General features: G+C 37.8%; 1 protein-coding gene across 9 annotated transcripts in view; it reads left to right on the top strand.

Moving 5' to 3' along the window:
• Nucleotides 1–24,895, top strand: part of SCAPER (S-phase cyclin A associated protein in the ER) — a 445,755-nt gene that overhangs the window by 367,250 nt on the left and 53,610 nt on the right. For all 9 annotated transcript variants that reach the window (XM_057723485.1, XM_057723488.1, XM_057723489.1 and 6 more), the window contains 2 exons: nt 7,272–7,504; nt 18,457–18,615. In XM_057723485.1, coding sequence (XP_057579468.1) covers nt 7,272–7,504; nt 18,457–18,615 — 392 coding nt within the window. The remainder of the gene's footprint in view (nt 1–7,271; nt 7,505–18,456; nt 18,616–24,895) is intronic.

Here is a 24,895-nt window from a genome sequence, read left to right on the forward strand (position 1 = left end):
ATTGTGAACACACTGTACAACTTAAAAATACTTAAATCCAACTTCACAATACTGAACATTAGTTGAATAGAATTACCACTGATTACCAACTTAATTTTCTCTCTCATGGAATCATGTTACTGAAGGATAGATTTATACTACTAATAAAAAAAAAACATCTTTCTGGATTTCAAAAAAGAATGTATCAAGTTTTTGAAACTACTCTGGTGGTGGGAGGTAGTGGGGAAGAGAAAGAGGATGAGTTTGTCTTTTAAAAGTGACAATGACTTTTAACTTAATTTTGCTAAAACACTTTACCTCAGGGCTTGGCCCCATAAGTATTGGGTTTCTTCTTGGAGTAGGTTTAGAGAAGTAGCACAGTACTTATTCCAGCCCTAATGGTTTCTTTATTCTCAGCAAAGTCTCTTTCTTCTCTGGACCATGATTTTCTCAAATATAAAATGAAAAAAAAATTGATTCTAAGTTTCTCTAGATCTAAAACTATATGAAATGTCTGCAAATTTGAGAAGGCCAAATTTTTTGAGAGGAAGGAGAAATTTTATAAATAAGAGTATGCACAGGAAATCAGCTTATAGCTTGCTGCTACTGTAAGAGTAAGATAATGACCACACCAGTGTATTCTAAAGAAATCTACTAAAGGAAATACCTTGCATCCATTTAAGAGAAATTGTGGTTTTTAGATTTCTGCCTCAGGAGTGACAGATTCAGAAGAGCCAAAGGCTACATAGCTCTGTTTTTCTCCAGGCCAGGCCTGGTAATACCAGCAGGTGATAGTTACAACACTGCTGCATACAGGAAGGTAACTTTCCCTTGCCCTCCACAGACCACCCACCCCAGGATGGAATGTGTTCCAGACTCAGGTAAGCCAGGTGTGCAGTAGACAGTGGGCAGGAGGGGAGGGGAGGATGTTGCTTGCACACCTTTCCTAAAGGACAGCCCCCTCGACTTGCAATGTGCCCCTGGCCCCAGCAGCTGTGCTAAAAGGAAGTTCAAACTCAAGTGTTAGTCTATAAGCATATATCAGAACTCTAGGTGTGCATTTCATCTACTAAGTGTCCCAAAAGAGCAGGCTGTTAATGAGTTACTTTACCTCTGGCAAGTAACAGTGATACCCAACTCAACAAAAGACAACAGTTACAGAGGACTGCTCTGAATAGAATATCCTTTACAGTGCAGATACCTTCTCCTTAAAGTTTCTCTTTATCAAATCTCACTCTTGAAGACTAGAAAGAACCTTTTGTCTAACTGAAGATAAGCCCCTTCATACCTTAATTCAATCAATTTTGAAATTCTTTCTTAGATGAAACATCAGTTTCCTGTTAAAACATTGGTAAAATGATTTTAAACCAGCAAAAGAAGAGTCTATATAGAAGGATGAGGAGACTTTCTGGACCATTTGAATGCAATGATGTCCTGATGAGATAGACAAAGACTTCACCAAAGGTCACAAGCAAAAGAAAGCTCCATTCTCAGCAGTGAAAGAATCAATATTAAATGAGGGAATTAGAGAGAAAAAAAAAACAAATTTTTTGGGAAAATACGATGAGATGAGGGGCTTAGGAAAATAGGAAATAGGAAATCATGGTGAGAAAATAAAAGACTGTTCAGTACAGTGAGGGCCTTTAGACCGAGGTCTGAGGTCCCAGGGTTCACCATGGCAAGCCCGACAAGGGAGGATTGGCTCGTGCAGGCCACAAGGGTTCTTCGTATAATTGCCAGATTGTTAGAGAAGTTTTTCAATTCCTGTTTACTTTGTAAGAAACTGCCAAAATGGTGTTTCTAAAATTAAGCAGAAAGCCCCAATAAAATAGAAAAGTCAAAAGTTGTCAGCTGTGGACAGAGAATATAAGAATAGTATAAAAATATATTTGATTTATTTTACATTGAGCTTGTTTTCCAGGGGCTGATGAAGTGACATTTGGTCCGTGAACCACATTTATGGTTTCTGAACAATGAGCTTAGTATATTTAACCCATAATTATTCCAACAACCTTTAAATAAAATATTTTCATGCCCTTTGGTCAAGAGTAAAGTTTTTATTAATTAAGAACTTTTAATGGAAGAAACATCAGCAAAGTAATGTTTGGCCCGTGATCAATTTTCACCTCCCTCCACTAGAGACAGTTTCTCCAGAATCCTCAATAAAAGAGATGACCAATGGGAGGAAGTCAATATGGGATAAGAGAAAGCACATGGGCTTTAGAGTCTAATAAGCTCAGGTTCAAGTCCCAACTCTTCTGTTAATTAGCTGTGAAACTTGGACATGTTGCTTGCTATCTCTGAACTTTGATATGTTAATCTGCAAAAATTGAATGTGATAGTATAAGGAAAATGCTTAAGTACCTGGCATAGAAGAAAAACTTAATAAAAAACTCCTTTTTTCTCTGCCCCCCACCAAATAAATGAGGCTTATAATTTAGCCTTTTTTGATATCTTAAGGTTGTCATTTTGAGCATAAAGTTATACTGATTTGTAATAAATAATAATTTCAGTGCAAATAAAGATGAGTCCAATAAAAATAATGAGTCCCACATTGCAGTGCCTTTAGCATCCTTATATCTGTTTTTTCTTGTGCTTCCAGAATTAGTGTCATGTTTTGCTGCTGCCTACCTCTAAAATGGCCACCACTTCTCTCTTTTATATTGTTCTTTCTGTTCTACTATAAACCAGTAAACCACAGCTTTTTATGCTTATTTGTAAAATCAGAGTCTACAGGGTCTAAATGACTCTTAGAGTAAGCAGAGCATCACTCTGTTCCTTTGACCATGGCTGTAGATACTCAAATGTTAGATGAGCAGGTAATTGAGTAAATGACATTAATTTTGGTGTATCAGAAGTCTTTAATTTCTTCATGATTCTCAACTATATTCTTAAAAGATGAGATTACTGGATAAAATACTTCTAGAGAAGTGAAAGATTGCTAAATGCACATGTATAGTGTTTTATTTGAAATACTTAATATCAGTACAAGATTTTTGAAAAGAAAGGAATATGAAAATGTGTACTATATGAAGAACTCTGACATTACCCAGAAAAGTGTTTCTCATATTCTTTCTGTAGTTTGTAACAGAAGACGCAGGTTGTGTCTTTAGGTGATTTATTTAGTTAATTTTGAAATATGGCCAGTTGAACACACAAGTTACATTCTCTCTGCCTGGAGGCCCCCACTAATGTTATAGTAAATAGATAAAGTTCTTACCCCTCAAAGACAAAGAGAATCCAAAGGAAAGGAAAGCAAGTATGTTTTAATCTGGAAAGCCGATGATTGAAAAACAATTGTCTGAAAGCTATAAACCTCAATTAGCAGGAGGAAGAGTACCAGAAGAAAATCTATGCCACGTAACCCCAGAAGGCTCAAAAATTAGAGTTCCTAAGTATCTCAGAAAATTAGGGTACAAGTAGGTCTGGAAAGAGGAGGATTGGTTGAACGCCTAAATAAAAGGCAGTTCAGATGCCCTAGATCCCATCTGCTGCATGTACAACCAAGTGAGTGCCCCTCCCAAACACTGGCAGAAGACAAGAGGTTGAATCAAAATTACTCAGGACATGGGGACACCAGTTACAACCATACAGAAATCATATGAAAACAAAATGATTAAGTGAAAATGTGTTCCTTAAACACTGAGATTCTCAGCCCCTTCTTCTGTGAACCTGAGAAAATGAGCAGGCCATGTTATATACTCCAGGCTTAGAGGATATAGGATTCCATTCTTGTGACATTAACTGTCACAGGAGAATAGACCAATAAATATTGACAGCTGGGATTCCCCAGTGAAAGCTGGGTCTCTGCTTCGTAATCCAAATTGAAGCCCCTCACCCCGAGTTTGTATCCAGCTTGTGATTGGATCAAGATTGTGAAACTCTGAAATCCATCTATGCATCAATCTTAAGTATGAACAGAAATCCCTAGATTACCACATATTGGAGGAAAGCCTACAACCTGAACTATAAGGAAAGAACTCAAAGGAAACAAAGACCATGTAGGAAACAAAAGAAAACCTTAAAAAAGTAGAATTTCACAGAGATGAGAAAATATTGCATCCATGAAGCAAAAACAAAGTACTATAAAAACAAAACATACAGAGAGCCCAAAAGAGCCCCTGAAAATTAAAAATATAATTGGTGAAATGAAAAATTCAGCAGAAGGACTGGAAAGTAAAGTTAAGGAAATTGCCTAAGAAGTAGGACAAAGTAAAAAGAGGTGAAAAGCAGAAAAAAAAAATACGAAAATTCAAGACAATTCAGGACCAAAATCCAACAGAGAAGAATAGAGGAAATAAGCAAAGTGATATAAGAGCTATTTTCACAAGTGAAACACATGACTTTCAGATTGAAAAGACCACTAAGTTTTTGCACAAAAAATGAAGACCTATAACCAAGATGGAAGAAATAAGAGGTAAGAAGTTACTAAAAGTTTCCAGAGAGGACATAATAAGACATGTACAAAAACATTACGAAGTAGATTGGACTTCTAAAGAACAATGCTTAAAGTAGAAAACAATGGAACACTCCTGAAGCACTGAAAGAAAATTAGTTTCAACCAAGAATTCTGTATCCAGCCAAACTATCAGTCAAATATAAGGATGAAATAAAGATATTTTCAGACACACAAGGTCTCAAAATTTTTCTTTCCATGCACCCTTTCTTTGGAAGTTGTTTGGAATCCAAAAAATAAAGGAATCTAATTTGGGGGAGGTGAGTTATGAGGAATTCTTAGGATGAAGATGAAGGGCATCTCAAAGTGAGAGCTGTGTAGTATGCCTAGAGAGCAACCAGTCCAGATTAGAGCAGGAGGATGGTGGTTTCAGGAAGATTGTCTCCATTTGAGAGAGAAAAAGAATCAACAATCCCTGATGTGTTTGAACTTGAGAGGAAATTCCTTTTTAACCAGAAAGATTGACAATGAATTAGTGATACATACATCAGAAATTCAACATGTGAAAAAAGTTATCTGAGTGAAACCAAAAATTTGTACAAGAAAGTAAATATAATCATTTACTAAATAGCTTAACTGTGAATAATATTTGTATAGTCATAACGGAAGAAACAATATTATGCTGTCAGTAGTGCTGTGGACCAGATGTTCTGATTCTCCCCCTCATACCAAGTAATTGGTAGAATGACATTTCTTGGCTCACTTGTGGTCAAATTGGACTATGTGATTAGTCTGGCCAGTAAGTTTTTAGCAAAAATGGTGTGTCATTTCCAGGTAACTCATTTAATGTTGAAGCAAGACCCTCCAGAGATATTTTTTTCTCTCTGCCACTGTGACCTACAGGGCTCTGTTACACTAGCCACTATTTAAATTAAAATTAACTAAAATCATTCAGTCCCCAAGTCACACTAACTACATTTGAAGTACTCAGCAGCCACATGTGACAAGTACAGATGTAGAACAGTGTAGATTGAAACATTTCAGTCATTTTAGAAAGTTCTGTTGGGCAGTGTTGCTGTAAGTGGTGGTTGCTTTGTCACCTAGACTCTGAAGTAAGAACAACAGGAGCCCCAGCCAGTCTGAGATGGACATGTCATATGAATGAAAAATAAGACTTTATTATTTGAAACCATTGAAATTTTTGAGGAATTTTTCACTACAGCATAACCTAGCTTATCCTGACTTATATAGAAATCCTGGATTCAAACTCTACTCCTAATACCACCTTCTGTGTTGGGACAGGCTAGGTTATGTTAGTCACAGCTCGAAGAAGCTCTGTGACTGTTTTATAGAGTTTCAAAGGAAACTTCCATCAAGTAATTGGAGGACACACTGCAGAACGATTCTACTGTAATTACTTTGGCTTAGGAATGGCTCGGTGGTCAGAGATAACTTACGGTCAACAGCCTTAAACAAGGCTATTCTCAGAAAAGTGACTTTCATGGAATGTTTAAACGAACAAGAATAAACAATGGGGGGAATATTTGCTTATGTTTATAAAGATCTTCCTTTTGAGTCCCAGTGATCACTTATTCCTCTACCTTTTGAGAGAACTTGTGCAGGTAAAGAATGAGAATGAGGCAAAGACTAGCTGTTACTAAGTGCATTTGTGAAGTGTAATAATTTACCAAGTGATTTCCCATTCATCGTCTTAATTGAACTTCATAGTAGTCCTAACAGGTAGACAGGTACAGAAACCAGAGTTTGGAAATGTGAGGTATTTACATAAAGTCATGTGGCATGCTGGAGGAGGAACTGGAGCTTGAATACAATACTGTCTGATTCCAAGTCCAAACTTCCTTCCTCCCCACCTTGAGCTTATTGTCTCTGCCCCTTTCCTGGTAGTGAAGCCTTCACAAGCCCCTGTGCTCCCTGGGAAGAGTGAACCCTTATGTAGCCAGCATCACATGCCAAGGCCCAGAGCTCCCAGCCTGGTAGGTACATATCTAGCCATTGTACTTCTAGTCATCCTTCTCTGTGAGAGCTGATGTTCGTACACGGTAGTATTTACTCCTGGTAAAGGTAGGAATCATAGTAAGAGTAGCAGTTGCAGTAGCAGATGACGCTTCTGTGGGATGTACCTATGTGCCAGACATTGTTCTAAGAATTTACGTATGTTGATTCATTACATGCTATGATTGTCCTCATTTAACACTTGAGGAAACGGAGACACAGAAAGGTTAAGGAACATGTCTAAGATCATATAGCTGCAGGGTCAAAACCCAAGCCCATGTTCTGACTCCTTGTCCAACTTTTAACAGCCATATTACTTCCCATAAACGGTAAATAAACAGAGCTCAATATGACCCTATGTACTAGGAAAACAACTATTTTACTATTTTGTAATAAGAAATGCACATTTTTTCCTAATAGAGGAATGTAGATATTTTTAAAATTCCCTTTAACAAGAAATAGTGCTGTCAGTTTACCAATTGGTTTGTTTTCTGAGTTTATACAAAATTTTAATATACTTTATTCAATTGAATAAATAATGTTTATTGAGTGCTTATTATGTGCCTAGGCATGACCTAAGAATTTTGTTATTAGCTCATCTAACCCTCACAAGAACACTGTGTTATAGGTAAATGTCATTATCCCTGTTTTATAAATGAGAAAATTGAAGCTTGGAAGTAGCAACCTGCCCAAGATCACTCAGTTAGTAGGGGCAGAGCTGAGATTTGAACTCAAAAATCCAACTTTAGAAACAATACTCAAATGTTCAGGTAGCACCTCTAGAATTTCAGAAATATTTATGATTACAGAAATTTTCCATATCATCTCTGTTCATTTTTGGTGGTTTTATTGAAACACAGTTACTGTATTTTTTTCCATCTAGGTTTATGTTCCAGATGAAAATAATGCTATTTTGGGAAGAAATACAAATAAGCAAGTTTTTGAAGGCTTGACAACTGGACTTCTCAAAGTCAGTGCTGTGGTTTTTGGCTGCCTGATTGCCAGTCGACCAGATGGAAACAGCCAGCCAACTACACCAAAAATATCAACACAGGAAATGAAAAGCAAACCCTCACAAGGTGATGCTTTTAACAGTCGAGTTCAGGACCTCATCAGGTAAATTTCTGAATTTCTTAAATTTTTGTGTGTGTTAAAAAAATTACATTAAAATAGTTTACGTCTCAGGACCCATGTGATGGCAATCATTCTCACACCATCCACAAATTCCTGATAGAAAATATACCACATTTTGGAGAGAGAAGGAAAATCCTATTAATGAAAAGCATTATAGTTAGAGCTCATCTTTCATTCTTAATATTTAGATATTTGATATTGGAATAGGTAGCATCCAAGCTTTTTATAACTTTTTTTGCTGTCAGCTCTTTCCAACTCATAGAATTTCTAAGAATTCCCATATCTCAGGTCATCTCTGGTTATAAATTTGGTTCAGATTTAAAACAGTAATAATAGCTATCATTTATGGAGCACCCATTATGTGTAAAGTATTGTAGTAGTGGCTTTACAGCCCTATAAGTGTAGGATTTCTAATTCAGACTTTGTAGGTAAGGAAATTGCTCAGCAAGGTTAAGTGCTTTGCCCAAGGTTATGTAATGAATGTTTAAAAGTTAAGTAGGAGAGTTGAGACTGGAACTCAGGTCTAGCTGGGTTCCCAACAGCTGTATGTTTTCTACTACACAAATGTGGCAATTCCTCACACCTGTTTAAGGTCAACCCTGCTTCCTTCCAAGGTCACCTTTTCTCCAGGGAAATTTATTCCTACTTTGACATCTGAATTCTTTTTTCCTCGTGAAACTGGAATCAGGTAGGACATTTAATTTCCCAACAGGGTTCCATCTGGTATTAATCAGTTACCTGCCCCACCTATCAGAAACTCCTCTGTGATCTGCACTGATCTCTGACTTCCAAAACCCATGCAATTTGTTACTCTCTGAAGCTTATAGTAGGTTAATAGGAGAAAGAGAATGCCCTCTTTCTGCATTTGCTTCTTTCACAGTTCATAAATTTCCTCTGGTCTCTTATAGTGCTTTCTTGGAAACAGTTGTTTCATTCAGTATCTTTCTTACCGTTGATTACTTTGTTAACGCATCCTTCCATCTGCCTGCCCTCTTTCCCCTAGCATATTTATTGCTAGAGAGTACTAGGCCCTTTGTGTCCACAACCATTTATCATACAGCACTTGACTTTGACCCTCCTGGCCTTTCTCTCAGTTGCTTGATCCCATTCAGTTTCCCCATGTCCTTTTGGTCGTTGTAGAACCTGGCCCTCTCTGCTGATGAATGCCCTTCAGTCCCAGCATTTTCCCTTGGGCTACTGTGTGATGCGGCACTCGTGCATTCTTGCCATCCAGACAGCTTAGCCACATGCCTCAGCTGTGATGAGGCAGAAGGCCCACACAAGTGCTTCAGTGCAATCCCAGTGGGCCTTCCAGGAGGAAGTACCTACATTTTTACATATGTTATTATAGTTACGAGATCCTTCGTAAAAGAAGGTTATTGGGGGAAAAAATAACAGTGGTAATCTGCCAAACCAAGTAACTCATGTAACTTTAAAAAGATGGTTGACAATTACAGTATTTCAGAGCAAAACCATGCCACTCTATATCTGACTTGAACCACTTTTGGTAAATATTGTTTTCTTGTAGATAATGCATTGTAGCTGGCTTGATGATCCCTATATGCAGAACTGCCAACCTTATCTCAGATCATCCTAATGAAGCAAACAGAACATGTTTAATTACTTTCATGCTTCTCACCTACTCGAATATGAACTGACAGGAAATCTCACTCCACCCCCTGCTACAGCCTGGGCATTTTTTGTTAGTTTATATCTCTAGCATTGTAAAGTTGTGAGTAAAGAGTTCCAACACAATCTTTGGCACTATTTTCTGGCCTGTACCCCTACAGTAGAGCTGGAACAGGGCACATCACCCTGACATATGTCCCTTTTCTCTCCTTATCTGGCATAGAAGAGGCAGGAGGGTGTATAACCAAGATGAGGTAATAACAATATTTATTCTCATTATTTTACATAGTTCAGTCAAGTTTATAGACCTAAGGGATCCTCAGAAATACTTATCACCGCAAAATATGGTCACTTGTACTCACTTTTTGCCAGACACTTCACAAGATCCTGGGATGCAAAAACAAATTAAACAACGACAACAAAAAGAACCTTTACAACAGAACATGCAAAAATAATATCTTTTATCTATCAAACATTGGGATTTTTTTCTATAAGATGCAAATAATGGCAGTCTCAAGTGTTTAGCATAGTTCTAGGAAAGCAGTATGTGTGTAGGATAGAAGCAGATTGCAATTTGAAAAAACACTGGTTTGAAATTTGCTCAGGAAATGCATCAGTCCTGAAGCTGTGCAATTCTGTTTTTTCCCAGCTTTATTAAAATATGGGTGACATATAACATTGTGTAAGTTTAAGGTGACCACGTGATGATTTGATACACATATATATTGCAAAATCACCACAATACCTCTAGTTAACACCTCCATCACTTTGCATAATTACCGTGTGTGTGTGCACGCATGCGCACGCGTGCAATGTTTAGGAGCTACTCCCTAAAAACTTTCAAGTATGTAATACAGTATTGTTATTTTTAGTCACCATGCTGTACATTACATCCCCAGAACTTACTTGTCTTATAAATGGAAGTTTATACCCTTTGACCAACATCTCCCCATTCCCCCTGCCCTGCACCCTCTGGCAACCACCATTCTACTGTCTGTTTCTGTGAGTTCAACTCTTTTAGATTCCACATATAAGTGAGAACATACAATATTTGTCCTTTACTGTCTGACTTATTTCACTTAGCAGAATGCCTTCAAAAGCCACCCATATTGTCACAAATTGCATTATTTCCTTATTTTTTTATGACTGAATAATATTTCATTGTGTGTAAGATAGTGATTCATTTCCTTCCGATATATACCCAGAAGTGGGATTGGCAGATCATGTGGCGGTTCTGTTTTTAATCTTTTAAGGAACTGCCATACTGTTTTTCACAGTGGCTATACAAATACACTTTCCCACAAACAGTGTACAAAGGTTCACTTTTCTCTCCACATCCTTGCCAGTATTATCTCTTGTTTTGGGGGGCGGGTTCATTTGTTTGTTTGTTTGTTTTTTGATAATAGCTATTCTAACAGGTGTGAGGTGGTGTCTCGTGGTTTTGATTTGCATATCCCTGATGACTAGTGATGTTGAACATCTTTTCCTATACCTGTTGGTCATTTGTATGTGTTCTTTGGGAAAATGTCTATTCAGGTCATTTGCCCATTTTTTAATTGGGTTATTTGTGTTTTTACCATTGAGTTGTAGGAGTTCCTTATTTTTTTCGATATTAACCCCTTATCCAGTAGATGGTTTGCAAATATTTTCTCCTATTCTCCAGGTTGCCTTTTCATGTTGTTGATTGTTTCTTTTGCTGTGCATAAGTTTTTAAGTTTGAAGTAGTCCCACTGGTTTATTTTGCTTCAGTTGCTTGTGCTTTTGGTGTCATATCCAAAAAAATATTGCCAAGACCAACATCAAGGAGTTTTTCCCCTATGCAATGCTTTCTTCTAGGAGTTTTATGGTTTCAGGTCTTACATTTAAATCTTTAATCTATTTTGAGTTCTTTTTTGGGAATGTTGTAAGGTAGGGGTCCAGTTTCATTCTTCTGCATGTGATTTTCCAGTTTTCCCAGCACCATTTATTGAAGAGAATCCTTTCCCCAGTGAGCATTCTTGGCTTCTTTGTCAAATATTTGTAGACCAGATACGCATAGGTTTATTTCTGGGCTCTCAATTCTATTCCATTGGTCTGTGTGTCTCTTTTTATGCCAGTACCACACTATTTTGATTGCTATAGCTTTGTAAAATAGTTTGAAACCAGGAAATGTGATACCACCAGCTTTGTTGTTTTTTCACAAGATTCATGGTCTTTTGCTGAAGCACAGTTCTTTTCATCATGGTCAATTAGAAATTCTCTCTCTCTCTCAAAACAGGGAAATCAAACTTTGCAACCAAGAGGCAAATAGATGAGTCCAAGTCACTAATACAAGCCTTTTGGAATCAAAAGTTATCAAACATAAGGCATCTATTTAAGGAGAAGTTATAAAACTGTGCTTTAGCCTAGCACTTTCCTAGCTGCTAGGATGCACTACAGGCACCTCAGGCTCCACAAGTTCAATAATCAGTTTCAGGGAAAGATGTTCTTTACAGTATTATCTTTCCACTCAAAGGAGATACTTTTCCTTTGTCTTCTGTCCTTATCTGTAGTGCCAATATACCATTCAGTTACTTAAGCCAGCAATCTAGGCATTGTCAAAGACTCTTCACAATTCTTTACCAAACTGATATCCAGTCCCTGGTTTTGTTTTGGGTTTGGTATATATATATATGTGGTTATTTTATGGAAAAAAATTTGTAATACTTATGTGCATTGTTTGGTCATACTTTTTTTTAATTTCTTTTTTCCAAATCAACAAAAATTTGCAAATGAATTTTTACTGACTTTCCAAGTATTTAATTATGTAGCAATGATTTGCTTCAGGTAACCTATTATTACTTATACAGGTTTATTCTAGCATTTTACTGTTACAGATAACACTTTAAAGAACATCTTTCCCTACAATTGATTATTGTCTTCTATTAAATGTTGAGAAGTATAATTTGGGGGTCAAAAAATATACATTAATGATTTTGATCCATATTGCCAAATTGTCCTACATAAAGATTACACATGAGTATGTTCTTGTACCCTCAGCCTAGACAGTGTCGAATATCATCATTCTTTTGAGTCTTAGCCAAACTGAGAGGCGAAAATATTTCATTTGTTATATTAGCAGTGCTATTGAACATTTTTAAAATTATTTTGTGAGTTGCCTGTTCATGTACTTTGCCCGTTTTTCTATTAGGGGTATGGACTTTTTTAATTGTAAAAGCTCTTCATATATTAAAATCATTAGGTACATGCATAGAGGGACAGCCATATGAAGAGACAGCAAGAGGGCAGTCATCTGGAGGCCAAAAAGAGAGTCCTCAGAGGAATCTAACCCTGCTTACACCTTGATCTTGGATATTTTTGGCCTCCAGAGCTTTGCTGAGATAAGGGTGGAATGTGCTAAAGAACTGCCAACCATCTTGTACTACGAAATGGACTCCAGTGCTGTCGATGATGCTCCTTTTTGTCGGGATCAGTGTTGATTCCCTGTGGTAATTCTCTGTTTGCAAAGTCTTAGTTCATTTCTTTTGAACTGATTGTGTCATCAAACAGATGGCTTCACAAGAGGGCCAGATAGTCACTATCCATAGACAAGAAACCATTGTGAAAGCTCAGAATGCAGGAGGTGGATGAGACTGAAGCATCCCCCCAGACCTCAGAGACCAAGAAGTACCACGTTAGAAGGGTAAGAGCAGCAGCTACACTCTGACCACAACACCCCTCCCACAGGCCAGCACGATGCTTCATGAGGGCCCCCCCCACCACCACAGGCCTGGGAAGAGGGAGCCAAAATGGACATCCAGCTCCCCCAGCACTGTGGGACACTTCTACTTGGGTCTCACCTCACAGGGACCACTGAGGGGAATCTTCAGGGCTTGACCACTGGGGATGAAGTAGAAAGGTATAGGGGGTCTGACAGCAGTCAGCACTCAGATCTTGGTGGACTGTATTCCTACTTGCAGTGGTGCCCAGGCAGAGATCCCAGGCAGCAGCTCTACCCATCAGGGGAGCTGGGCCGGTAGCCCCATCTGGCCAGGGAGCTCAGCTGGCAGTTCTGCTGATTAGGGTCCCCAGTTTCCAGGCTGTACTGGCTATAGAGCTTGTTTTACCATGCAGTGTGGGCAGGAAAGCAAAATTATCATCCCTGCCCTCTTGCTCAGCATCGCGTTTGTTTCTGACTATCCAGGAAGGCCAGCTGGGGAACCCAGGCAGCTGCAAAGCCCAAACTACAGCCCTGCTCAGGCAGGGAGCCAAGCCATCAGCCCTACCCAACTGTTGAGCTTAGCCTCTAACCCCATATAACCAGAAAGACTGAATAGTAACCATGGGTGGCCTCAGAGCCCAGCTATAGTCCCACTCAACTACAGAGCATAGCCTGAAGCCCCACGCCACAGTAGAGCCCAGACAAAGACTCTTCCTAGCCACAGAAACAGTTTCTAGACCCACCCAACTATGGGATACAGCTGGAGGCCCTTCCCAACCAGAGGCCAGCCAGTGACTTTGCTTAACATCAGAGTACAGCCAGCAGTCAACCTGATCAAGAAACCCAGCCTGTGGTACAACCTTTCAGAATATTGAAGGAAAAAACTGCCAACCAAGAATGCTGTACCCAAAAATGCTATCCTTCAGGAATGAAGGAGAAATAGAGACTTTCCCAAACAAACAAAAGCTGAAGAAGTTCATCACCACTAGACCTGCCTTACAAGAAATACTAAAGGGTATTCTTCAAGCTTAAAGGAAAGGATGATAATTAGTAACATAAAAATATATGGATGTGTAATACTCACTGGTAATGGCAAACATATAGTCAAAATCAGATCCTCTGGTATTGTAATGGTGGTGCATAATTCACTTAGAAGTCTAGTTTGAAAGTTAAACATCAAACATAATAGATGTAACCATGACCACAGTAACTTATTGAATAAACACAATAAAAATATGTAAATTGTACCATGAATAACCTAAAATATGAGGAGGGAGAAGTAAAAGTACAGTTAACTCTTGAACAATACAGGTTTGAAATGTGTGGATCCACTTACATGCAGGTTTTTTTCAATAAATGCTATGGTGCTACACAATCTGTGGTTGGTTATATCTGCAGGTGCAAAACCAAGGATATGGAGGGCCAACAATAGGACTTGAACATCTGTGGATTTTGATATCCACAGTAGGTCCTGGAACCAATCCCCCACAAATACTGAGAGAAAACTGTATAAAGTTTCTGTGTGCTATCAAACTTATCAACTTAAAATAGGATGTAATAAATATATTTTATTTAAGCCTTATGGTAACCCAAAGGAAAACTTGTCGTAGATACACACAGTATAAAGAAGTCAAAGCATACTGCCACAAGAATCATCAGATCACTACAGAAGACAGCAAGAAAGGAAGCAAGGATCACAATTTGAAAAACAGAAAATAATTAATGAAATGACAATAGTAAGTCCTTACTGGTCAGTAATTACTTTAAGTGTAAATGGATTAAATTCTCCAATCAAAAGACATAGAGTGGCTAAATGGATAAAAAAACAATATCCAATAATATGCTGCCTATAAGAGACTCATTTTCGCTTTAAAAACACACATAGACTGAGAGCAAAGGAACGGAAATAGATATTTCAAGGAAATGGTAACCAAAAGAAAGCAGAGGAAGCTATATTTATATCAGACAAAATAGATTTTAAGCTAAAAATGGTTAAAAGAGACAAAGGTCATTATACAATGATAGAGCAGTCAATCCACTAAGGATGTGGCAGTGGTAAATATTATATTTATGCACCCAACATTGGAGCATCTAAATACATAAAACTGATACTAACAGAACTAAAAGGAGGGGACTTCCCTAGTGGCACAGTGGGTAAGACTCCGTGCTTCCAAAGGAGAGAGCCCAGGTTCAATCCCTGGTCAGGGAACTAGATCCTACGTTCATGCCACAACTTAGAGTCTGCATGCCACAACTAAGGAACCCATGAGCCACAACTAAGGAGCCCACTTGCTGCAACTAAGACCTGGTGCAACCAAATAAATAAGTATTAGAACTAAGAGAACAAAACAACAATATAGTAATATGAGGAGACTTTAATACCCCACTCCCAACAATAGATAGATCTCCTGGACAGAAAATCAATAAGGAAACAGCGGATTTAAACAACACTATAGATCAAAAAGACCTAACAGACATATATAGAACACTCCATCCAACAGCAACAGAATATATGTTGTTCTCAAATGCACATGGAACATTTTCTAGGATGAATCCTATGTAATGCCACAAAACAAGTCTCAACAATTCAAGAACATGGAAGTTATACCAAGTATCTTTTCCAATCACAATGGTATGAAATTAGAAAACAATAATATTTTGCAGTATATGCATATATCAAATCATCACACTGTACACCTTAAAACTTACACAATGTGTGGGTAGGAGAGGGAAAGTGATAGATTGTCCTTTCTGAATTCATTATTATAATTTTGATATAATTTCTGAGAATTCCTTTAAGGTGTTTTTCCTTTATTTCCAATTCATACAATTTAGGGGGCTTTTCTATTACAGTTTCTCCAATTAGAAATGATTCCCTTAATAAAATGAATCATTATGATGGGCTTGGATTTAATTTCATCTATTAATGGTGCTGATCTAACCATATGCTCATATTTTGCAACCATAAACACTCTTTGACTACTAGACTCAGAAACCAGGTAGGTTATCAAACATTAACAGTTCTAAGGCACTATATTTCTAGTTATGTTATTACTTTTACTGAAAAAACACAATTTAAAATTATATGTTTAATCCTCTAGATCTTGGGTACCATTAGTTCCTACTTTTCTTTTAACATAAAAGCTAAAATTTAAATTTTATAAGGTAAAATATGGTCTTATGTATTTAATCATTATTAAAAATAGCAACAAATAATGTATTGATCATTAAAATTTGTTGAAAGAAAAAGGATGAGCATAACTGTTTGGTAAATAAAAGCACTGTTGTCCAAAAAAAAAACTTACACAATGTGTGTATCAACTATATCTCAATAAACCTGGGAAAAAATAACAGTAACTCTTCATCTTACAGATTTCAAATGCTTCTTCTGTTTGTCATTATGCATTTTAAAATATTTGTTTTCTATTATTTTATGATGAAGTATATCAACATACACCTAACAAAATGATCAATACCTATGTTCCAACTTGACAGCATTTTTCAGTAACCAATAACATTTTTCCACATTGTCTTAGATCTTTTTTCTTATTTGTAAGAAACCAAATATTGCAGATACTTTCCATCTCCATCCCTTTCCCCTTAGTCTTTCTCAAGAGTTAAATCACTATGTTAGAGTGTGTGTATATAGTTCCCATGCATTTTTAATAAAATTTTTATATATGTGTATGTAATATATATGTATATATGTAAATATATATAAACATATTTGTGTATATAAAATTTATATGTATATATTTATATATTATAAATATCCATAAACAACATATTCTTGCTAATTTTTTGTGTGTATTTAAAATTTACATAAATGCTCTCATACTATTTTGTCAATTTCTGTTTTCACATGTTGAGATTTATTTATGTTGATGCACATAAATCTGATTAATTCATTCTAACTGCTCTATAGATTCTATTAAATGAATAAATTCCCACTTTGTCCATTTTCTGTTGAGGGCAATAGTTTCTATTTTTTCACTATTTCAAGCAATGATACAATGAATATCCTTGTAGAAACCTTCTTTTGCACCTGTATGGGAGTTTCTCAAGTTTATATGCCAACAGTAGGAATTTATGAATGCTATGATAAATACATGTTCAACTTTACCAAGTAACACAAAATTGTTCTCCAAAGTAGTTTTACAGATTTCACTTTCCATCAGTAAAGGATAAGAGTTCCATTTCCTCATATCCTTATCAGTGTTCTATGTTAACACACTTATTGATTTTTGTCAGTCTGATATTTGTGAAATGGTATTTTGTGTTGTCTTAATTTTCATTGTATTTATGACTAGTAAGTGTGCATGCATCTATTTTAAAAATACTGCTATTATTACTACTAGTAACAGTAAAACTAATAATAAAATTTACCAAGTTCTTTGCATGTATTAGCTTATCAGTGACTTATTACAAGAACCTTATCCTAACACTCTATTACATTAAAAAGGAAGCACACTAAGAAGGGCAAGGTAATTTGCCCAAGGTCATCCAATAACTTGTGGGGCTAGGGTTCAATATGTCAATATGTCATTTTCCTTCATTATAAGATAATAGGACTGGTGGTCATCATTTCATACTTTCCAATTTTAAAACTGTACGCAATGCTTAATAACCAGGTGAATACATTTCCTGATGTAAAAGGAGAACGGGAACATTATTTTATACCTTGTAAATAGTAAACTTAGAAGAGGCTCCAAGCATGAATTATTAATCAGATTCTCCTTCCTTTTACAAAAAAGTGTATTAGTAAATGAATAGTGATAGGGATTTTAGTACACTTATGAGCAGAAGCATCAATTCCTTTGCACATATTGCTGAAAATGTGTATGTGTTGATTTTCAGAACTGCTGTATTCAGAGTCCTGCACTTTTCATACATGAGAATGCAGTAGCACTGAATTGGTATAAAATAAGCTAAGGCTGTTTTATCTACAAGGTCATTTATATTCTTCAAATATTTTCAATTATTTCTGCTTTGTGGACTAATAAAAGAGCTACTATTGTTGGTCCAGGTTAATAAACAGCTCTGGAAAACTGTTTAATAGACTGAAAAGATGAAAGTGACTTCTTAAATGTTATTGTCAACTCTCAGGACTGGTACTTTTCATAACAGAGGGCAGTTAAATTCTCACTGTCTGTTATACTCTTAATGGTGATAGGGTTTTAAAAAAAAATAGAGAATCTACAGTAGCAGTAGAAGTTTAGGTTGTAACAGGAGTGTCTGTGTAACATTATCTTAACTTCTGAATCCCTGCATTCTGGTGAATTTAGCTCCCTGGTACTTTAGGAAGTACTGCTTTTCAAGAGCATAGAGATCATTAAAATTATTTCAGTTATTATCAGACTCTTTAGACCGGTGAGAATGATTAGATAATCACTTTCCTGAAAAAAATAGCATCCAAATAACTGAAAGAGAAAAGAGAATCATTTACCGAAACAGCTGATTATTCAGGACTAACTCTAAGGAAATTGTTACTTAAGATGCTGCACTCAAACCTGTGTTTTGTTTGCTTGTTTGAGGGGTCTAAGCCTGTGTTTGTTAAGATTTATCTTTGAAGGTGAAGATGTTGCCAGACTATACAGACTGATAACACATTTCTCCCCACATCTAGCTACGTGGTGAACATTGGTCTGATCGACAAGCTTTGTGGCTGCTTCCTCTCGGTGCAAGGCCCAGTGGATGAGAATCCCAAGATGGCCACATTTCTACAGCATGCCGCAGGACTCTTACACGGATTGTGCACACTGTGCTTTGCTGTCACCGGAAGAAGGTAAGACCACTACTTGATGTCAGTCTGGACTCAACTTTTGAAACATCTCTTGGATTTTGCTCATTTTGGAGTCATTTCATAGGAAAGTACGTCGTCACCTTGGCCTCTTTTCTTCTTTGTCCTTACTGGCTTCCCATATTGAGACTTGTCTAATATTTCTCATTTTCCCTGGCTACATGCTCCTGTCAGAGCCTGTTTTTCTTGTCGGTGTCATAAACTTAACTGTAATTTCTACAAGAGACCTTAGAAGTCATCCAGTCTCTCTTCCACTGAGATCCAGAGGAATCAAGTGATTCTCCTTGAGTCAGCAAGTCAGCGACAAAGCTTAGACCAAATCAAGTCATGCCCTCAGCAAAACAGCCTCACAGTGCCCTGACCATTCACATGCTTTCAGTTATAGCCTCCTAGGTTCTTTATTTTCCCCTTTGTCCCTTCTCCCAAGGTAGCTCCATGAATAAGAGAAAGGAGCCATCCAAAAACAATAGCTCCCTGAAGTCACACGTGACCCATGGGCATGATTATAGCCAGGGTGCCAGTGACTACTACTGGCCTGGTTGGCTCTTTAACCCCTCTCACTAGCTACTTAAAGAAATCTTATCCAGCCATATTCAATGTATACACAATGCTAATGTCTCTATTCAGAATATTTTTAAAGAGAATTTGTTTTCCGAAATGAATTTCAACATTTGTTTCTCTGTTATGTGTAGGACTCTGATACCCACCTATTCTTCCTTATTCTTACCCAGTCCCTCCAGAGCCTACCTTCCAGGGATTTGATGAGAACTCAGGAAGTGGCTATTTGTAGGACTGTGACCTAAGTAAGTTCATGTGATCCCACCCTGCCCAGAGGCTGGCAGCAGTAACAGAGCTCCATCCAGGGCATTGGTACCTGTCAGCTTGGAGGCTGCCATGCTGCCCAGCTAGTTCCTGTGCAGTAGCCAGGCCACTCCCTGGGAGGTATCCTCTCACCCAGGAGACCCTTCCAACACCCGCTCTTTTGTATACACACCATTATGAACCTGACAGCGTCTCAAATCTTTGTCACCTGTAATCTTTCCTTGAATGCAGATGAATATCGCACATATAAACATTTCCATATGTGGTTGTTGTACAGTTTGTGGGCTTCAGCTTTCACTTACACATGGATTCAGTCACTTGAAATCTGTGGAACTTGAAAGAAACTTACAGGTAATTTATAGCCACTCGTTTTTATAGGGAAAGCAATTGAGCCAAACTAACTTGGATTAGGACCCAAGATTCCTCCCTTACTGTTCCCTCCTACACACTTGACTTTTTATATTATTCAAAATATAGGCGCATACGTTTTATTTCTTTGAAAATTTTCTCAATTACATATATGGAAAACAGGATCCTCTTTTTAACACACACAGTCATGTCCTTGTCTAGTAAACATTGACTGAACATCTGTCTTAATCCAGACACCAAGCTAAGTACTAAAGTTACTGACCTCAGGGAGCCCAGAGTCTGGTGTGGGTCAGACTTGCAAATTAATAGCTACAACATAATAGCTGCAGCAGAAGAGAATGTGCCCAGAGAAGGAAGTAAAGCACTTCCAGAGGAGGTCAAGAAGGGCTTCAATGGCCTAAATCTTAAAGTATCTAGGAAGACTAGTGGAGTAAAGAATTCCTTTGGGAGAAAGGAATAATCTAGGCACTGTATGATATGGTAGATATTATTGGTGCCTGTGGCCTATCAGGAGGTCACCTGCAAGTGGCTTCCAGTATTCCTCTGCCTGAGGATATTCTCTGAACAAGTAGCTCTTTGCTAGAGGTGCAAAGGAGTTAACACTCCCAAGAGTGACTCTCCAACAATAAATTGGTAATATCCCAGCTCCACTAACCTTCAGAGGGACAGTCCTGAGGTATGTTCTGTATAGTCTCACAAAGGGGCCCTAGTGGTAACCTGTTCATTAACACATACTTGATTGACTTTTCTCTCTGCCCTCTTTTCCTTCTCTACTTCCTCATAAATAGACTTACACCCATATCTTTGTTTCAGGGTCTGCTTTTGGGGGGCAACCCAAATCAAGAGTTACAGATATACAAGACATTGTCTCATGCTCAGTTTAATGTCGCTCACAATAGGGTGGCTGAAAAGTGGTAGGAGATGAGGTATTTGGTGAGTTCCATTTAAGTTCAGATTTCTGTTATAGGATGATCACTCCTGAAAAGTATAGAAATGACTGGAATGGCATGAGCCTAGAGGCAGAAGGAATAGTAAAAAGTCTCTTGAAATGTTAAGGGCCTATGGAGACAGTGGAAATAGAGAGGAGCAGATACATTGAGGACACAATAAATGTAAGGGAGATGGCATAGAGCTTGATAGTCCAGGAGGTAAAAGGAAGTGAGGAATCTAGAATGACTCCCAAGTTTCTGACTTGAAATTTTTGAGTGGTAGATAGTATAGTCTCCAAATTAGGGGATATAAACCATTTTCCGTGATTCTAGACATGCCTAAGGATTATCCAAGCAGATCAAAGTGTGAGAGTCTGTGTATGAAGTTTATATACAAAATCTTAGTTTATATATATACACTCATAAAATGAAGTATAATTATTTCCATGTACATATACAACTGGATTTTAAATAAATCAATGATTAACCCTTAGTGGTTCTTAAGAATTCATAATCTATTTTTTCCCAGTATAATTTCCTTCTCCAACCTCAGTTACTCAGCAGATTTCTATTAGTAGGCCTTGCTGCAAAAGCAGGTTCGGGTTTCCTTGCTTAATTTACCTAGGAAATTCTTAGCAGTGTCAGTGTAAGCTGCTTCTCCGAGAGAGACAGGAAGAATGATCCCTGACTGCTGTTCCTCCTCTCATCTTCCAGCGTTTCCTGAACACTGCTGAGCTATAGGAATACAGAGAGTTTTTCTACCTCTTCTGATTTGTTTACTTCTAATTATTTACAGACCATTTTGTACTACAGCACTTTCCATTTCTTCGTGGAAATTATATTTTTAAACTATAAACTACAGCGACCTGTTGAAAGCACTTTGTTGCATGTGTTAAATAGAGCTTCAGCACAAGGTCGTAGCTGTGTCTGGGGAGAAAGATAGCGTGGATGTTGTTGTATTGGAGTAATTCACATAATTCCTGTTTGGGCTGCCAGGAGAAGCCAGCCAGAGCCTGAGTGTCCAGGAAGGCTTGTCCTCAAAGCCCTTTTGTGACCAACAGGAATAAAAGACAAAGGGGAGCCAGAGAGGCCTTCAAAAATGGCCTCTTGTGAGCTGGCAGACCCTGAGATAATTACATACACTAATTGATAGCACAGGGCTTTGAGTAAACAAACACTCTGCAGTCTGCTGGTGGCCAGGCTTTGTGATGGTGATTATAGCAGGTCTGCCTTTGCACTACCCTCCTATTGTGCCCTTAATCTTCTAATTTTTCCCTAGGTTTTCTGAAAGACAATTTGGGTGTCAGAATTTACACTGTTAATCTCTGCTTCAGCATGGGGGAGAAAAGTACTAACTGATGATTTTTGTACCAGCCTTGGTTTTGAACAATAAACTTGCATTTCTTTAAGTAAAAATTGAAATTGTGATCTTTTGGTATAAGGATTGATTATATGTTAGGATTATGCCAGAATTTTAATATGGGAATTGTTTGCAAGCTATAATTCTTAATCACGTCAACAAAATTCAACAGTCTGTAATAGGACTTTCAGAAATGCTGTTTGGCCTTAACTGTTATCAGTTTTCCATTCTTGGGCCTACAAGAAGTAAGGAAAAAAGGATAGTTTTCAAATCTTGGGGCAGTGACTCAACTGCCATAATTGGATGAGGCTCACTGAGTCCTCCTTAAAGTGCTGGCACCTTAACCAAACTAATAGAATCAGAACAGTAGTGAGTGATTATAAATCGCAGCCAACACAGGCCTTTCACTTAATCAGCAATCATTTCTAGATTCATAACTATGCGAAGTACTATAGCAAGAGGGCCAAGAAGTAGTGGACCCAAAGTGAAAGAGTTACAGTCCTTACGACCGCACAGAAGAAAGAGAGGCGCTTGTAAAACTTAGCTAATTCTGATTGGTTGGAAAAGACTATTCTGAATTCTAGAATATTTTTACACAAAAAGTTTGTTAGTATGTGTATTCATGGTTTTTATTTTCGCATCCGTAAAGTACACCAATAAAATGGGTTCTAGCCAAGGTCTCTGGAAACCTGTGTCATAAAAAAATAAGAATTATTTGTAATTTAGCCCATTAATTATGTGGATACAAATGAGTGCTTCTCAAGTGTTTAAGGGTGCTTGAAAACCATTTGTTCAAGCAAAGGTAAACTTTACCTCTGCCTGCCTGAATTATTCATTCATTCATTAGACAAATATTTATACAGTGCTTGCTCTGTGCCAGGCCCTGTGCTAGGCTTGGGAGAAAACAAAAGTGACTCAGACATTGATCATGTCCTCAAGGACCTTGTAAGCTAGTAAAGAAGAGGTGTATATGAATATCCATGGTATAAGGCAGAGAGTAACACAGAGGATAGAAGATAACACACAGAAAGCACTTAGCATACTGCCTGGCACATAGTAAATGCTTAATAAATATTGAATTATCACATCATCATCAATGGACTTCAGAGGAGGGAGAGATCACTCTTAGTTGTAGGAATTAGCTGTTTTCTAGAGCAACTAAAATTTAATCTGGGCCTTGAAAGGTAAAAAGGGTTGGAACATTTAGAGTTGAGAAAAACGTAGGCAAAGAAAATAGCATATGCAAAGACATCAAAGCAGAGAAATGTAAAGAATGAACAAGAGTACTTACTTTGACTGGATTTTGAGATGTATGTAGTGGTGATTTTAGTGCCTCCCAGACTGTTATGATGTTCAAATGAGATAATAAATATAAAAATACTGTGTGATATATGTTAAATGACCTGCTGAATGTGGTGGTGGCAGTGGTCTCATTAAAAGCCTTTGATCAGGGCAAGACATGCTAAGAACCATATTTGGGAGTTATCGTGTGAAAATGTATGAGAGAGGCAGTAGAAAGTGGGAAAGACCATGAACAGTCACCTGGGCAAGAAGCAAAAGGAATGGAAAAGAAGAATCTTTTAAAATCCTCTTATAGTCTCTCTTTATGTATGGTATCACTGGTCTCCTGGGCGGCAGGCTCCAAATGTCAAACTCTGTCTCATCTGTCTTCCTTGTACCCCAGATCTAATCTGCTGTCATGTTCCATTGACTGGAAGGAACCTTAAAGTCACCTTAATCCAGTCTTCCATTCAGATTTGTATCTCTTCAGTAACCTCTTTCAGTTTACATTTTAGTATCTTCATTGGCAGGGAACTCATTATTTACCAGGGGAGCCTATTCTGTCATTGATCAATTTTAATGCTTTAATGATCAATTTTAATGCTTTAAAAGCCTCTCCTTATACCAAACTGTAATCTGTCTTCCTAATGCTACCTACTGGTACTAGTCCTACTTGCTCCTTGGCAACATACAGATCATTCTAACCCCACTCTTCTCCCTACACTTCTCCGGTCTCACGCTACCACATATTCTCAAAGGGAGGAGAAGTAGACCTTATCTCTTCATGGGGAATATAAAGTTTCTGGAAGAGCATATTATACCAGAAATATTGCTATGATTATGTTTGAAAAATACAATCTGCCACATTCCAACATACCCTAGAGATAAATGTGTTCCCAGTATCCTGTCCTCATCTGTATTCTTTCCTTTCTGCAGTCTCATACTTGGTATTACCACCCTTCTCTTGGCATCTTTAGCCATTGTCCTTGGACAAAAAGCTTGCTGGTGTTGGGAGATGGGGAATAAAGTAAATAGAATAGGACTAAGCAAGTGTAACTAAAGGAAATAATATTTGTTGAACACTGTTTTTGTGCCCCAGGCTAAGGGCTCCTCATGAGTTGTCTCCCAGAAATCCTCATACTGTCCAAGGAAACATAACAGCCTCTAGACTGATAGGGAAGAGTGACTGTCCAAATCCTTCAGGTCTGCAAAGTGAGAAGAGTACAGGAACAGGAACCTCTGGGGGGTCTCTGTATTCACAATTCGGCAAATGCTAGTATAGAGATTTCTGAAAGCTCTATCCCAGCTGGTAATAAAGCCTTAGTTGACTTGTAGAGACAGAAAGATGATCACTTCATTGCTACAGTTCAAACTGTGTGTCTACTATGTGCTAGGCCCTGTGCCAGAGAAAGGGAACTGTGCGGGCCTTAGCGCACAGGGCCAGCATTTAAGGGCAGCCTTCGCTGACTTACTACTCCCAGAGGGGAGAGGATGTGATGAAGGT

Source organism: Hippopotamus amphibius, chromosome 2 (assembly GCF_030028045.1).
Source record: "Hippopotamus amphibius kiboko isolate mHipAmp2 chromosome 2, mHipAmp2.hap2, whole genome shotgun sequence".
Lineage (NCBI taxonomy): Eukaryota > Metazoa > Chordata > Mammalia > Artiodactyla > Hippopotamidae > Hippopotamus > Hippopotamus amphibius.